Source organism: Acinonyx jubatus, chromosome B2 (assembly GCF_027475565.1).
Source record: "Acinonyx jubatus isolate Ajub_Pintada_27869175 chromosome B2, VMU_Ajub_asm_v1.0, whole genome shotgun sequence".
NCBI lineage: Eukaryota > Metazoa > Chordata > Mammalia > Carnivora > Felidae > Acinonyx > Acinonyx jubatus.
The window spans coordinates 132,836,137-132,853,543 of record NC_069385.1 but is presented as its reverse complement, the minus strand read 5'-3'; the positions used below and the strand labels follow the sequence as shown (position 1 = coordinate 132,853,543).

The following is a 17,407-nucleotide window of genomic DNA, read 5'->3' as shown; positions in this document are numbered from 1 at the left end:
GCGTCGGGCTCTGTGCTGACAGCTCGGAGCCTGGAGCCGGCTTCCGATTCCGTGTCTCCCTCTCTCTCTGCCCCTCCCTCGCTTGCTCTCTGTGCCTCTCAAAAATAAACTTTAAAAAACATTAAAAAAAAAGAAAAGAAATGTAAATGACAGTAATTTTGTTGTAAGATTCTTAACAGGGCCCGTTGTTGCTACCTTGTTTTAATGCTCCCGTGTTGGTCTGCTCCGGCCACCATAACAAAGTATGACGGACGGGTGGCTTAGACAACAGAAATTTATTTTCTCACAGTTCCAGAGGCTAAAAGTCCAAGATGATTGTATCAGCAGTGTTGGTTTTTCCTGAGGCCCCTTCCTCAGCATGCTGACGTGCTCCCCGTGTCTCACTCGGTCATGCCTCACTCTGGCTGTTGTCTGTGTCCTAGAACTCCCCTTGTAAAGACACCATTGGGTGTCACCAGTCTTATTGGATCAGGACTCACCCTTACCGACCTTATTTTAGCTCACTTACTTCTGTAAAGCCACTTTCAGAGGCAGTGGGGGTTATAACTTCAATGTGAATTGGGGGGGGGGGGGCATCATTCAGTCCCCAATAACTACCACTGTCGCCCTTGACTGTTCTTGCTGTGCTTGTTTGATAACCATTTCACTGTATTGTCCTTAGGGACTGAGCAGACCCTTGTCCCATTGGGCGAGCTGATCGAGACCTGTTCTTGTGGCCCTCCAAGGAGCCTACCCATTGAATGAGCTTATGGCGCCTCCCTCTCCCTGCCCTCCAGCTCAGCTGTGTGGCTCCTCTCCGCCCTAGTTCTGGCTTACATATTTCTCTTGGCAACATCCTAGCGCCTCCCTCCCGAGATCCTTTGTGAGGGCTCCACAAATATTCCTTGTCGATACAGATGATGGCATGCCAATGCAAGATGAAGATCGGCGGGGACAAGGCTGCTCTACGCACCCAGCTGGCATCTTCACAGCGTGGCGTATATACGGGAGCTGGGGGATAGAGGTGGAGAAGCGATTGGCCAGCGTGCGGCACGGAGAAAAGTTTTATTGATGAAGGAGAAGCCAGGGAGCCTCTGAGTACTGTGTTCTTTTCCCCAGTCCAATTTCGACATTTTTGACTGGGAAAAGCAAGAGAGAGTTAGGACCAGCTTGACTCATGGGGACTCTAGAAAGCTCTTGCTAAGGAAAGCGGTCACATGGACCTCACGTGCTGGGCGGAGGCGGCCTCTCCCCAAAGAGAGAAACCCTGGCAGACTCTCCGAGCTCAGGACGTGATTAATTGCTATGTTGATAGAAGAGTGTGGGCCTCCTCGCCAGGGCCCGGGCCCCATGCCTGTCCTTCCTTACTAAAGCAGCTGCCTGCTGCGGCCTAAGCAGCTGGAAGTGAAACCAGGGGTGAGGTGAGGGCTGCTGGACGGGTGGGAGTGGGAAAGGGTGGAGGAGGCGACTTCCTCTAACATCCATGTACTCCAGATTCTACAGCCTGAGGGCTGAGTGTCAAAAGTAGATCACGAGTATTGGGTGGCCGCGGGTTTATGACATTTAACACTTGCTTCCCACCCCTCCCTGGAACCACCCTTCTGGCTCAAATCTTCCTCCTCCCTTCTGGGGCTCCTGTCTGTTCTGTCTTGTACCATCAGATCATTCTTTGATACTTTGCTGACCCTCTTGGCCCTGTGCCCTTTAGATGAAGGCATTGCCCCAGCATTTGCTTTCCATCTCTCTCTCCCTCTCTCTCTCTTTGTCCATTGCATCCTGCCTCTTTTGGGAAGGCCAGATCCAAATGTCCAAATGGAAGTTCCTCTAGGCAAGTGGTTCTCAACCTTATCTGTCCTAATTAGAAGCACTTGGGAGATTTTTTAAAAATCCTGATGCCTAAGCCACACCCCCAGAAAATTAGAATCTCTGAGGGAACGGGTGGCAAACAGGCATCAGTATTTTTCAAAGTCATTTTTCATTCTTCCACCTGGAGATAGCTTTCTTTCTTCTGACCTCTCACGGTGCTTTACCTGACCTGTTCTTAGAAACCTCTGTTTTTTAAAGTCTGACTCTTGTATGGAAACCAATCTGACAACAAATTTCATATTAAAAAAAATTAAATTAAATTAAAAATAAATAAAGTCTGACTCAAGAACCAGACTCTGGGTTTCAAATCCCCATGTATCCACCATGAGACTTTAGGCAAGTGTGTTCATGCCTCTATGCCTCAGTTTCCTCATCTGTAAAATGGGTCAGGAGAGAGCATAATAATAGGACTTACCTCATAAGGTTGTTACGAGAAATTAAAAGCCTAGATCAGTGCCGGGCACATAACATCAGTGAAAGTCGTCTATTAGCTTTGAGGAGTCAGTAGGATTTGTAAGTGATAAATTTATGTCTAACCCAGTGAGTGTCTCCAGAACTTCCTGGAGAGTTTGCTAACGAGTTCCTGGACCTCACTCCCAGAGATTCTGACTGCGTAGTCTGGGGTGGGGCTGAGGTCTGCATTTCTCATGAGTTTTGGGATAACACCAGTGCTGCTGGTCTGCGGACCCAGCTATGCATATTGCTGGCCTAATTCACCTCTGTATCCTCTCCCACCTGCTTCTTCACCCTAAAGACTGATAGGAGGCCAACTCTGCTAGAACTCTCCTCGAGTTCAGACCTCAGAGGTCATTCCCTGACGGCTGATTGATCCCTCCTGAGTACAATGCCCTGGGGTCCAGAACTTGCCTGACTCATACTCTCAGAGAGGAGTCCAGATGGCCCCCTTTGTACCAGCCCAGAACTTTTAAGGAGTAGGATGGGGTCTAACGCAAGCACAACTCAAAACCAACCCCAACTCTGTAGTGTGACCCATGAGGTCTTAAATCAAGAGCCGTGGGTTTGTGCGAAATGGTAAGAATGGGCAAAGTTTGCCCTTGGTTTGGTTTTACTTCTCTGAAGAAGGCTGTCCTTCTCTTATGTCTGGCCTCAGGGACCTCGTGGTATTTAGTGACACAGCAGAGCCCCTGGGTTGCTCTATCCCTGTGGATTTAAGTCACTGCCTTAGCCAGATTTTCTTTGTAAGGCCTTCGCGCACCCCCTTGCAATCAGAGAAGGACATCAACTTCTCCCTCAGATAAGCAAGATGCCATTTTGTGCTTCTCCCTCATAAGAGCACAGAGCTGCTTTGTGGTGCTCTTGACCCTGATTCTGGCTTCTTTAATGCGATTGTAGCGCTAGGCATTTAAACATTTTTTGGTTCCTTCTGGAAGAGGCCAGAATATGCCCACCATTGTGTCTGGCTCTTTGCCCTCATGTTGTTTATTTGGTTTTGCCCACCTCTGTGCAGCTAAGGTATCTATCTCATTACATTCTCCTCTTAAGCTGACTATTTTGTTTCCATTTTAGCTCAAGTCCATTACACTAAATACTGTACACATTATTATCCCCTAAACGACTTTACTCAATCAGTTTTAGCAAGCAAGGTCAGGGCCCACTGAGCTGGAAGACCAGCCCTTGAATTGGCTCTCAACCAAAACAGCCAACAGCACACCCCCCCCCCCCACCTCCTCAAATCAACATTGCTCCCAGAGGGACGGAGCTTTACATCGGTGAAGAATGTATTAATTAAAGCAAATGAAAATGCCCTCATTTGTTGTAATGAATTTAGCTCTTGCAGGCCATTTTCTACGGGGTCGCCTGCGTGGAAGATGTGCTGAAAAGAATTAAAGGGAAAAGAGACCTTAAGTTCGTGACCGCCTTCAGAGACCTGCTTTTTACCACGCTGGCTTTTCCAATATCCACAGTAAGTGACGAAGGTGTGTTAGTAATATAATACCCAGGTAGATTCGCAGGAACAACACACCCCCCCGGGCAGCGAGGCTGTTCAGGGCCCCTTATTGCAAACCAGAGCAACTGAGTTTGCATGAATGTCTTGCCTGAGGACTGTACCGTGTTGCCCACTGGCACCCGGAAATAGGGCTCATTACGGACTGGAGTTAACACTGCCTTCTTATCTTGGTGAACGTTCGATACAAGATCCTTGTTGATGTCTAATGGGGAAGTTTGAAGGATCTTTCTTCATCAAACGACAGCTAAGATAACCTTGGCTCCATGGGAGTACCGGGAATGCAGGGTGCTGGGGAGACAGATGACTCATTTTCCCTTTTATACATCTTGTTTCACTTGCTACAATGAGCATATGTTACTTCTGCAAGTGGAAACCATAAAAAAAAAAAAAGGGAGGGTATGAGAACTTCAGAGTTGGTACGTGGAAAAGACAATTGGGGAGAGAGTGAGATAGTCTGTCCAAAATATCTCATGTGGGGGGCACAGTGAGAGCCTCATTCATTTTGTTGAATGAATGGAACCTGGAAAGAAGTACAACATATGCCAGTGACAGTGAGCGTATCTGCTGATACGGTCCACGTTTCGATGACGTGGCTCCTGTTTCCATTCATCGGGCAGAATGGGAATGAACTGGGATCAAGCCCGTCGGCCGCCCAGCAGAATCTGTGCTTAGAAATGGCTGCCTATTTCCACCTATCCTTGTCCTGAATCCTCTAGCATTGAGCCTTCAAACTTAGATGGGTAAGGAAACTGTAAGACTCAAACCACCCCGTGTGGCTGCTCTCAGTATTTCTGATGAAAGCTTAGACAAAAGAGGTCATTGGTTAAAATAAAATGACTTGGGGCACCTGGGTGGCTCGGTCAGTTGGGTGTCTGACCTTGGCTCAGGTCATGATCTCACAGATCGTGAGTTTGAACCCCGGGCCGGGCTCTGTGCTGACAGCTCGGAGCCTGGAGCCTGCTTCGGATTCTGCGTCTCCCTCTCTCTCTTGGCCCCTCCCCACTCATGCTCTGTCTCGGTCTCTCAAATATAAACATTAAAAAAAAAAATTTTTTTAAATGAAAATAAAATAAAATGACTTAAGAGTCGGTGAATCCTGTTTATCTATATCCACCCTGTCTGCTACGATGACAAATAATTAATCCCCAACTCTCTGGAATCCCCAGAGTGGACCTAGCAATTCAACAGTGAGGAATTTTGTCTTCATTTTACATTTCTATAATGTGTCTGGAGGATATCTTTAAAACTGGTGTCTATTCTTATTTCGCCATGTTTCCTTGGTTAACTTAGAAAGCTCCGACTGACAAAAAAATTTAATGATGCTATTTTTGTGTTCTATTTTCCAGTTTGTATTTTTGTCGTTCTGGATCCTCTTTCTCTATGATCGAGAGCTCGTTTACCCGAAGGCCCTAGATGATATCTTTCCAGAATGGTTGAATCATGCAATGGTGAGTGAGGGGGAAATTCAGTGACTTTGGAAAGGCAACAGCCTCTGTACTAAGAACTCCACAGTGCCTTATTTATGTTTCCAAACTTCTCAGCCCCCAGCATCCTGTTCACTTCTCACTCTCCATCCCATCACTATTTATTTCAAGAGCACAGTAAGGATACAAAATGAACAAACATGGCTGCTGTAATTGGACCCACCGCGAGTGGAGGGGATGTTGAGGCAACCCTTTTTGCCAAGTTACTTCTGAAGTCATTGAAAAGACACCCAGCCATAAGGACAGGCAACCTCTTGGCGGCTGCAGTCCTGAAAGAGAGGTGACTTCAGCAAATGGCATGTAATGAAAACCTGATCTAAGAAAGAAGTCAAGCAACCTTTAAAAAAAAATCCACCCCAGCATCCAAGGAGCAGGTCACACAGCTTAGCTTTTTAGCTAATACTTGATAGGGCTATACATGGCAACTGAATTATCATTAACACATTTCTGTGGATATGTTCCCATTTCGTTTTTTATTCGCGTGTTTATTTTTGAGGGGCTGGATAGTAAACAGAACCTGTTCTGAGATATTCAGGTCACTGGTATCTGAACGCCAGTAACAGTGAGCTGGACAAGTGGTCCTGGCACACGGCTGTTTAGGTCTTGGATGAAAGGGGAGGTCTGAGTCATTGGCATTGCATGCATGCGCTAATCATTCAAAGTCCTAGCTCAGCTCTCAATATTTACGAAGGAGGCAACATCACATGAAAGCTCTTCAAGCTCACAAACTTTCTTCTGCTCCTAATCCTTACATTGTCTTAAAGCTCAGATGATTACCAATTTGGAAAAGCAACTCATTCCATTAACTCTGCCCCTCTGTGTGCCCTACCCCTGGAAAAATACATTCTTTCACCTTTACTATGTACTCAGTGAGATACTGATGATTAATTGACAAAGATACGCAAGTTCTGATCTAACTTCGAGTTCGGGACAAAAACTATACATTCAATGAGTCCCACCTCTCGGGGATCCCTCCACCACCTTCTTTTGGTGAGACCACTCCTCACCTTCCCAATTTCCCATCAGCATTAATCTCAGATACCCATGTAGGGAATATTTCTGCTTTTTAATGGCACGATACACTGTGCTAAGCTTGTTCCTCAAATATGAGTTCATTTAATTCACACAACCTTCTTTAGATGACAACTGTAATCCTGATTTTTTGCACAAAAAAAGAAAAAAAAAAGAAGAAGCTCAGAGAGGTTAAGTGATTTGTGTGGGGCTACCAAGCTCAAAAATGGGACAGCTGGATTTAAATCCAAGGCTAATTCACTGTTGCTTTTTAGTACAATAAGTGCAAAATTTGTGGCTCGATCGGGTTTCCTAATTCACCAGGCAATCAAAAAGATGTCACTCAGCTTGATTAACATAGCAAAGTGAGAATTCTCACTTAAAAAAAAAAAAAAAGTCCAGAATCCCCATCTGTATGCTCATAAGCCAAAATATGACTTAAGAAAATGAAGTGATTGGGGACAAGTGACTGAGCTAGATGTTATTAAAATATAAAGGCAGAGTCTAGGAAATATCTCTTATTTGGAGCCAAACACATATGTCAAACACCTTTTTCCTGGCTTTGTGAGTTCATGTAGGAGTTTTCCTACAACGATTACAGGCTTCCCTACCTCTCGCAGGCTCCATTTTCCACATAGAAGTCAAGTTGGACTTCTTCCAAATAGTTGTAATGGTGATGCCTGGCATTTGTGACCTTGCTAAGCAGCCATATGGATTTTTGATAATTTTGGAAGCAGATAGTTGGATAATGTGCATCATATCCACAAACTAATTAGCAAGGCAGATATTGTACAACAGAGGTCTTAAGATATTTTTGTGCTTTCACAATCTAGGGGTTTCTGTTGACCCTTCTATGTGGCCTCTGGTCAATTAAGTAACTTGAATCCCTTAGAGAGAAAGGACTAGAGTCAACAGAGGAGTGACACAGGTGACAAAGAGAGGAGAGGGGGAGGCAAGCTGTCTTGGGTCAGACACAGACTCTCCTGTGTTTCTGTTCGTTTAATTGGAGAAACTCCCAACAGAGCCTTGATGGAAAAATGTCGGCATCACAGAACCAACAGTGGGTGTCCCTGATGTGGTCACCTTCAAAGTGTCATGCTTCCTTTTGTTCTGCTCCAAATCCAGTGTCTTCAAGACTGCATCTCATCCCTCTTTCCCAGATTGTGTCCCTTACTGTCTCTAGTTTCTGTCCTAATTATTAAATTCTCCTAGTCTATTGCCTTGAGGAATGCTCTCTACTAATTTCTTAAATACCAGTAGGAATGAATATGAAAATGGCTATCACTGGGTCAACTTGTTGACTCTTTCTAAATTCTAACAGTGTCCTTCCATGACAATCCAGAGGAGTGAATACCTGGAAACCACCACTGTGGCAGCCAGGGTGATAATGAGAGGTTAGGCTAGACATTTGGTACCAGTCGTCTCCATATGGGGCCGGCCTTGTTCTGAAGGGAATCACCCCCTTTTCTCTTCCACAAGATAAGGATTATTGTTGTCCATAGCCAGTCACAAGCTTTCCTTAAAGATTCTCTCATTGCACAACAGTCCTCATGTTTGTGATTCTAGCCTTAGCCCTGAAATATTTCCCCTGTTGCCATTTGTGATGTTGCCCTGGGCTTTATGAGTAGTATTTGTCATATTAAGAAATACCACTCTCTCCTTTGACACAGTGTGGTTATAAAACCTTCATGATTCATCAGGTCTTTGGAACCCTACCAGCCTGACCCCTTCTAGTTCCTTGGAGGCGTATCATTGAAGAAGAGTCATTCAGAGTTGACTGTCATCTCTCATGGACATTTTCGTACCCTTGATTTTAGTCAAACCAAATAGTGACATGAGATATTTGCATTCACTGTTGCCAGGCTGCCATTCGCTGGTGCCCTAGGAACTCAAGTAGATCAACCTGACTCACTGCTGAGTGGTTCTCCAGTCTTCATGAAAGAAAGGGAAGATCAGCAAAGTATTCCTCCAGGTTTCACCGGGGAAAACACTACCTCCCTGGGTCTTATCTAAATGACTACTAAAGATAGAACCAGAGCAGACAGATTTAAATAGCAGGAAGATGACTCAGTAACTGAGGAAACCATCAGATCCTAACCTGAAGAGAGCTAGGGAACTTATTTCTCTGGAAACCAACCTACATTGTTCAGGTTGCCCCTAAGGAGAGTTGAAATAGATCAGAGAACCCCCCTCAGAGCCCCTCTACATTTGAAAATAGTACCCAGTTATTGAGAACGCATGTGCAAGCACTTTTATGAAATATCAAGGATGGCATCGATATGTGATGGTCATAGAAAACTCTCAATCCATGGTCACAGAATTTTAGAACAGAGAAGCTTTCGTTCGTGTTAACAGAGGTTTCAAAATCATCTGCTCTTAAGAGACAGGCCTTACCTTGGCTCTTTAAATTGGAGCAGGTGCCAGATATGGCTTCTTAGTTATTAAATGCCTTGCCATTTATTCATTTGAAAAAAATAATTAAGTACCAACTATGTGTGTAGCATCACGATCAATGTTTGACAAGGGTTTTGATTTCAAGCACCCTTAAATCTGATTGAGGCTAGTATATACACACAGAGGTGAAATAATAAAATAACACTTAATACGAACGTAAGACATTGACATATGAGGCATCATACAGAAGTCAGTCATTATTACCAAATGAATGACGTAGACAGGAGGGCTTCTGTGTCCCCTGTGTCCTGGCCTGGCTGTGACCGACACATGATTCATGTCTAGAAGACCAGTGGGCCCTCTCTGGGGATGTGCTGGGGAGTCAAAATGTCGTGACAGTGAAACTCTAAACCTTCCAGTTTCTTCCTCCCTCATAGCATGCAAGACGCTGTCTCACACAAATTCAGACCCAATCTCAGATTTTTCTCTCCCACCCATAAACCTGGTGTGAAATAGTTGGGCTGCCGAGTAGGTGAGTTCTGATGAGTAAAGAAGGTCAGCTGTGGACCTATCAGTACCAAATAGCCACACTTTGTTGTCAAAAATTACCAACCCATCCTCCATACCTTCCTGATTCCTCATCCCAGCCCTGCCTCTGAGCAGAGGAGACCCACAATCTAGATATCTATGGATAGTTCAGTGGTTTTCAGCCTTTCGGGAATAGACCTTTTTGTGAATTGGGATGTCTCTGAGTCTATAAATTCCATTTATGGGACTCAAGTTAACCTTTCCTGGCATAACTGAGCATATGCCTGGAAAGAGGACCCCTAGATGATTTTGATGCTCAGTTCAAATCGAAAAGACAGAATCAAGAATTATGCATTAATTTTTTTTCATTTAAATGTTTGAATGTTTATTTATTTTTGAGAGAGAAACAGAGTATAAGCAGGGGAAGGGCCGAGAGAGGGAGGGAGACACAGGATCCGAAGCAGGCTCCAGGCTCTGAGCTGTCAGCACAGAGCCCGACGCGGGGCTCGAACTCACACACCACGAGATCATGACCTGAGCCAAAGTCTAATGCTTAACCAACTGAGCCACCCAGGTTCCCCAAGGATTATTTATTAAAAAAAAAAAAAAGCCATTATGATATACTTAGATCTGTTTTCATCTTTATGGGGTGAAATGTGAGATATGTGTCCTAACTGCAAAAAGCCTAAACTATAGATACTATATATATATGTATACCGTACACATATATATTCCCACTCAGCCTTTTAACTTACTAAATGCAGAGGCTGTGTTTTGTAGCATCTTTGGGAGGATATTTGTGACAGTAAAAAAATACAAAAACAACCCCCACCCCAGTATTATTAACCAGAACGTCCACATCTGAAAGGAAAGAGGGACCTGGTCAAGTTCTCATGGGATACTCCACCTCCCATCCACCTCTGCGTCCCCATGATGTAAGACATCAGCCAGAGTATGTCCTGTTGGTAGAGTGCCCCAGCCCATGTCACTCTTAGGGTGGTAAGTGAGATCTGTTGGAGGATATTTGAATCACAGTCCAAAGTCACTGGAAGCCATGCAGCTCTCCTACAGTGAGATAGCTGGAAATAAACTTTTCTCAAAAATACCTTTGTAAACCGTACCTTGATGGACACCGTTTTTATCAAATGTTATCCCACTATAGGGCGCCTCCTTTATATTATATCTACATATTTTTATATAATATATAACCATATATATTTTTTTCTAGCTAATGTATGTAATAATAAGCAAGACCTTTAACTTTAGCATAAGGCAGTGCTAACAAGCATTTATAGAGTAGCTTCTATGTACCAGGCCCTCTTCTAGGCACTAAAGATGTGAAAACAAACAAACCAAAGAAATCTGTCCTTGTGGAGAATATATATAATCTTAGTGGGGGAGAGAAGCAATAAATGAATAAATAGTGAATGATGTCAAGGAGTGAAAGTATTAAAATGAAAAGTAAAGCAGGGTGAAGGGACAAAGGAGTGTGTGTGTGTGTGTGTAAAACTAGTAGGTTTATAGGGTGTAGGCCAATCAGAGTGGTCAGGGATGCCTCTGTGGTGAGCTGATATTTTCAGAGAAATTTGGATAAAGTGAGGAAGGCGGCCACGGGAAATTTTGGCAAAAGGGCTCAGGCAGACAGTAGAGCAAGTACTTGGGGCTCCATCTCACAAACACGAGATCATGACCTGAGCTGAAATCGAGAGTCAGACGCTTAACTGACTGAGCCACCCAGATGCACCAAGAGAGATAAGGCTTTTAACCTAAGGCATGGGGAAAGGGTATGGATGGAGATCCTAGGGACAGTGCCAGGGTTGAGGAGGACATGTTCTGTTTGGACATGTTTGAGATGCCTGTTAGATGGCAAAATCGAGGCGCAGAACAGCAGGTTGCCATTTGAGCATTGGGGAGATTTTCGGACTGGTGCTATAAATTTGGTTGTCTACATCATAATGATTCTTTTTAAAGTTAATTAAGATCACATAAGGGGTAAGTACAGCTCATGAAGATACTCCAGGACTAAGCCTTAGAACATTCCATTTTCTGTGCCTGGGAGAAAAAGCAGAGTTTTACAAAGGAGATTGTGAAGGGGCTGCCCATGAGTTAGGAGGAAACCCAATGCCTTTAGGTCTCCCAGAAGTCAAGTACACAAATGTTTCAAGAAAGAGGAAGTATTGCATGTCAGAAGCTTCCGAGAGGTCAAGTATGATGATATTGTAAGATGACCTGAGTTAGAATCTTCCATTGGCTTTGGCAATACTAAACTCTCCAGTGACTTGCACAAGAGCAATTTGATGGAGTGATAAGGGGAGGTAGAGCCTTGGTAATGCTACATGCATTAGTTTCCTGTTGCTACTTAACAAAGTAATGGAAACTTAATGACTTAGGACAACATAAATCTGTCAGCTTAGAGTTCTGGAGGTCAGAAGATCAAAATGCGTCTTGTGGGGTGAGGTCAAGACATCGGTACAGCTGCATTCCTTCTGGAGACTCCACAGGAAAATCGGTTTCCTTGCCTTTTCCACCTACAATCTGCTTACATTCCTTGGTTCGTGGCCTCTTCCTCCTTCTTCAAATCTGTTGTACCATTACATTCTAAAATCTTCTCTGGAGATTTTCTATTCTGGACTAGGTTCACGTCAGAACGAAAACATGACTGCCCAAAAAGATCAGAAAATGGTATTGGGACATGATTCATCCTGGGACTTTAGGGAGGGTAGGGACACACTAGTTAAGTCCTTGAATGGATGGTGTGCCACTGAAGAGATCATTTTCCAGAGCATTGTTCCAAAGCTCCTGAACCAAGAATGAAAATGTGGTCAATGGCCACACCCTGATATTTCCGTGGATATTTTTTCCAGGTTTAATCACTACAGTGTTATTTATGGGTTGTCCTCTTGTTTAAAACCATTTCTGGCTATTACTTTATTCGCACTATTCCTTTCCTAATCTAAGGCGGGTTAGACTCTCCAACAGACATTCACCTGGGAAACAGGTTGAGTGAATGCTTCAGGCTCAGCAGTGAAATGAGAAGCTAATCTGGGATTAGGGAGCAGAATTCACTGAGTAAGGACAATAAAGCCATCTTGCCCCTCAGGAAGTCTTCAGGTGAACAGCAGATTTTGATAATGAGCTGCCAAAGGAGTACCAATCCACTCACAGTTTTATATAACTACAACCAAGCGATCACAGTGCGTGCTTTTCTTTGATGTTCATTTACTTTTGAGAGAGACAGAGTGTGAGTGGGGGAGGGGCCAAGAGGGAGGGAGCCACAGAATCCAAAGCAGGTTCCAGGCTCTGAGCTGTCAGCACAGAGCCCCATGCAGGGCTTAAACTCACAAACTACGAGATCATGACCTGAGCTGAAGTCAGATGCTGAATCGACTGAGCCACCCAGGCGCCCCATGCTTTCTTCATCTCCTGAGAGCAGGGAGCGACCGGAGTGGTGAAAGTTTATCTTTATTTTTCTTTTTTTAAATCCCACTTTGGAGAACTTCCCAGGTGTGCTGAAGAGTGGCTCTCTTTTACGATTCCACGATCTAGTATTTCTTCGTATTTCTAAACAGAATACCCGTTAGGAAATACATCCCAGTTTCAAAATGAAGGTCCAAGACTTTTATTTTATTTTTTTAATATCCAAACGATATACATGTCTTCTAAGTAGTTACTAGGAATTTGAATAATTAAAATCATTTGGTGCCCTTGAGGCTGTGCTGCTAAGTCTGCCCTCCCATGTGATGTAATTAATCCCTACTTCCATGGCAACCGTGTGTAACACTACCAACAAGAAGAATGACTTTGTGTTGAAGAATAACCAGGACGGAGAAACTCATAACGGGAGGTCCTAAACCCCTCTGAAATACCAACAGAAAGAAAAAAAAAAAAAAAAAGCTAAGTGGGTAGGAAAGAGCTACTAACATCCCGTGATCTCGTGATCTCAGAACAGAAGTGAAAATGCCCAAGAGCAGCAGGGTGGGCGGGTGGGAGAGCCTTCTCCTCTGCCAGATTCCAATGAACATCACCTGCCTGATTACAGAGGCAGCACAAAGTCCCCCCATGCCTGTGGCTGCTTGGGAAACCCACTGGAAGCCACTCAGACAGTTGTGGAGCCCGGTCCTCTCCTGGAGCAGGGAGCCACTGCGGGACTTTCAACCAGCCCCCAGCCCCCTTCCCTGGTCTCTGCATCCTCTCTGCCTGTAGAGCAGTCACCTGTGCCCCGCTGGAAATTTCGAGCTTTTCTGAGTCCACCACCTCTCTCTCACCTCCAGGTGCTCGCGTTACCGAGCAGGAGAACATTTCTGCAGGACACTGTCTGCTCTCCTGGATGGTGTCTCCACTTACCCACACGCTGCACGCCCATGGCATGGATTCCTGGCTCTGAGACGCTTCTCTGTCTTGAGTTTTGAATTCCCCGCCCTGCCCTTCCTCTCCCTCTCACGATCTAATGGGCACATTCGTGTATACAGGCGCTTGCTTTGCCGGCTGGGTCCTAAATCTCGCCCACTCTGGCGCCCTAGCAGCGACGGTACTTTCTTACGAGCTGCCCCCTGTCTCACCTGCAGGTACTCATGAGATTCATCCATTTTCTCGAAGGTTTCACAGAAGTGAGCACATGGGGGCAAGAGAGAGCTCTTTCTCCAGGGAGGTCCTGCACGCTGAGCCGGGAGGCCTGGGGGGGCCACTGGGCTCCGGGAATGGGAGTAAAAGCTTTGCTCAAAGTGGGCATCCTGCTTTGATGCTCAGTGACTCTACACGCATGCGGGGCGTATACTTACAGCCCTCTGGTTTGTTTCAAAAAAATTTTTTTAACATTCATTTTTGGAGAGACAGAGTGAGACACAGAGTATGAGCGATAGAGGGGCAGAAAGAGAGGGAGACACAGAATCCCAAGCAGGCTCCAGGCTCTGAGCCATCAGCACAGAGCCCCACGTGGGTTTCGAACTCACGAACTGTGAGATCATGACCTGAGCCGAATTCGGACACTTAACCCACTGAGCCACCCAGGCGCCCCCCCTTGTTCGTTTTTATAGATAAAATCCTTGTCCTAGTCCCGTGCTTTTGAGGGAGGGATGAATTAAGGAGCCTAAATAAGAGCAGAGCATTTTTTTTTAATTTATTTTTTAATCTTTATTTATTTTTGAGACAGAGACAGAGCACGAGCAGGGGAGGAGCAGAGAGAGAGGGAGACACAGACTCTGAAGCAGGTTCCAGGTTCTGAGCTGTCAGCATAGAGCCCGACGCGGGGCTCGAACCCACGAAAGCGAGTTCACGACCCGAGCCAAAGTCGGACACTTAGGCGCCCCAAGAGCAGGACATTTTTGCGCTTTTGCTGGGCGTCCAGATCGTGTCTGCCGTGTGCTGTGTGTATGGGGCCAGATGACGTATGATACAGACGTAGCCCCTGTCTTCATGGAGTGTATAGTCTAGAGAAGGGACAGATATTAAACAGTCTCCTAAAGTAATGGGTAAGGACAAACTTTATGTATTCTATGAGAAAGACCCACAGCACAATGTGGGTTTGTGGCTCAGAAAAAAGGCCTCTGTGAGGATGAGTGGCCGGTAGCCGGGAGGGAGCAGGGGGTAAAAAAGGAGTTCAGGCAGAGGTAAGTGCACATGAAGCCCCCAGGGTGGGAAGGAGCTCGGTGCACAGAGGAAGGGAGAGCAAGGGAGAGGTGCCGACCAGGTCGGAGAGCAGCTGGTGGGGTTGTCGGGGCCAGAGGATGAAGCCCCGTGGACACCAGGCTGAGGACTGTGCATCCTGTTTTTCTTGCCATGGGAAGGCTCTGCGGAATCATTGCCGGGGGCGTGACATGATCCGCTCTGTGTCAGGAGAGGCCCACCCCGGCTGCCATCTACAGAACACTATGCAGGTGACAGGACCACTGAGGACGCCTTTGCAGGCATCCAGGTGTGGGTCGTGGTGCCGGGGCCCTCGAACCAGGTGTGGAGATGAGCAGAGACTGAGGGACTTCGGGAGTGTTCGGGCGGTAGAATTAACAAACTTGCTGATGGCTTAAAGCGTAAGGCAAAAGAACGAAGCCAAGATTACTCCCCTGAGACTTAGCTTGAGACACTGGGGGTGACTTTGCATAGAGGGGGAAGACTGGAGAGGGGAAGACCTGGTAACTTGGCGGGCTTTCTTTCCCTTTTCTGGGGCTGTGGGCTTTTTTGTATTCTGCTTAGCGCACAGCGGACCTAATGGCCCTTCCAAATTTGAAGCTGTAATTGGGCCCATGCATCCAAATGCATGCAGGCTTGGAGGCTGCCATAAAGCAGCTTTGGGGGGACCATTTGCAGTCATGACCAGGAATGTCTACAATTACCAGAGCGCCTACATGGATCGTTTCGTACTCGATTTGCCTATGCCTCGGTGTCCCAACACAGATCCTAGGTCTGGGAGGCTCTCCAAGTCCCTGAAAGGTCTCTGGTCCTGCAGTTATGAGCCACTGCTTACCTTCAAGGTCTCTTCCTCTGTGAGTACATCAGAATTAGAAATAAGGCGTTCTGGAGGGATAGCATTTAAAAAAAAAAAAAATTGCTTTCGGTCATTATTATTATTGTCGTAATTTCTTTCTAAATAAAAACCAAGGAGCAGATGATAGACCTGATTCCAGGCCTTCCCCTCGGTGCTGTGGAAACAGCAGGGAGTAGTCTTAGATGGCCTTAAGGGGTAGCTAGTATTTACAAAAACAAACAAACAAACAAAACACACCCAAGCTGGAAATCCGCATTTTGAAAAATTGTGAAAACTACACAGTTAAAGGTACTAGCTCTTGGAGCACCTGGGTGGCTCAGTCAGTTGAGTGTCTGACTCGTGATTTCAGTTCAGGTCATGGTCCCAAGGTGGTGGGATTGAGCCCTGCATAGGGCTCCATGCTGAACGTGTAGCCTGCTTGGGATTGGGATTCTCTCTCTCTCTCTCTCTCTCTCTCAGAAAAAAAAAAAAAATGAAAGTTCTGGCTCTAACTATGATTCGTTGAATGTATTTTCCTTTTTTTTTTCTTTTAATCCTTTTTGAATGTTTATTTATCTTTGAGAGAGAGAGACAGAGCCCAAGCTGGGGATGGCCAGAGAGAGAGAGAGGGAGGCACAGAGTCCAAAGCAGGCTCCAGGCTCTGGGCTGTCAGCACAGAGCCCGATGCGGGACTCGAACCCACCAGCTATGAGATCGTGACCTGAGCCGAAGTCGGACACTTAACCGACTGAGCCATCTAGGCGCCTCTGAGCACATTTTCCTTTTAATCAGACTGTTTTTCTTACTTATCACAAATGCCTCTCTCACTTATCAAGACGGAGAGTATCAGAAAACATAGCGTCTTCTTATTCCACTGATTTCTACCCACGAAAGTCTGCCTTGATTAAACCTGGGAGTGAGGAGTGGACAGCTGGTCCGAGCCCTGTGACTCTGTAAAACACATACGTATATAAGGAGCTAGAGTTATCAACATTTGGGTAGAACTTAGACTTTTGAAAGCTTTTGTTCATGTTTCTGTGAAATTTGTCCACCCATTCTCATTGTTAAAGTCTACCTTTCTGCCAATTGTCTAAGGCTTTTTGTAACTTATGGACACCCTGCTTTTCGTATGATTGGAGAGAGAATGTCTTCTCTCACTTGTGGGGGTTTGCGTATTTGTACCTGCCTTTCTTGTTGTGAATATACTTGTAGTCTTTAAGCGTTTACTGAAAACTAAAAATGCCCTGGATGCCCTTACAAAGACCCTCCATTAACACAAAAATCTGCATCTCTCTGCTCAGAGAATCAGCTGTCTAATTATGAATGTTTAAAACCAGAATTAGGGGTGCCTGGGTGGCTCAGTGGGTTAAGCATCTGACTCAGGTCATGATCGAATAAGAACCCCCTATTGGATTCCAAGCAATGGACCTGCTTGTGATTCTCTCTCCCCGTCTATCACTCTTGCATGCTCTTGCTCTCTCTCTCTCTCTCAAAAAAAAAAAAAAAAAAAACAACACAAAACAAAACAGGATGAAAGCCTGATGTTAGATAAGGGGCAAAAGGGTAGGGCCACGGCTTGAAAATGCTACTTTTTGCGATTGTCTTAGTTAGGACGTGTGACTCTCATAGACAATAATACAGTGATAGTTCTCTTTTTTACCCATTTCATGCTTGGCAATAAATATTCTTTTATTCATTTTTATTCAGTATGCATTTGTA

At 45.3% G+C, this 17,407-nt stretch overlaps 1 protein-coding gene across 1 annotated transcript in view; it reads left to right on the top strand.

Moving 5' to 3' along the window:
- ADTRP (androgen dependent TFPI regulating protein) overlaps nt 1–17,407 on the top strand; it is a 65,586-nt gene that overhangs the window by 7,484 nt on the left and 40,695 nt on the right. Inside the window, exons 3-4 of the mRNA XM_015068932.3 lie at nt 3,635–3,769; nt 5,161–5,262. Of these exons, the coding sequence (XP_014924418.2) occupies nt 3,635–3,769; nt 5,161–5,262 (237 nt within the window). The remainder of the gene's footprint in view (nt 1–3,634; nt 3,770–5,160; nt 5,263–17,407) is intronic.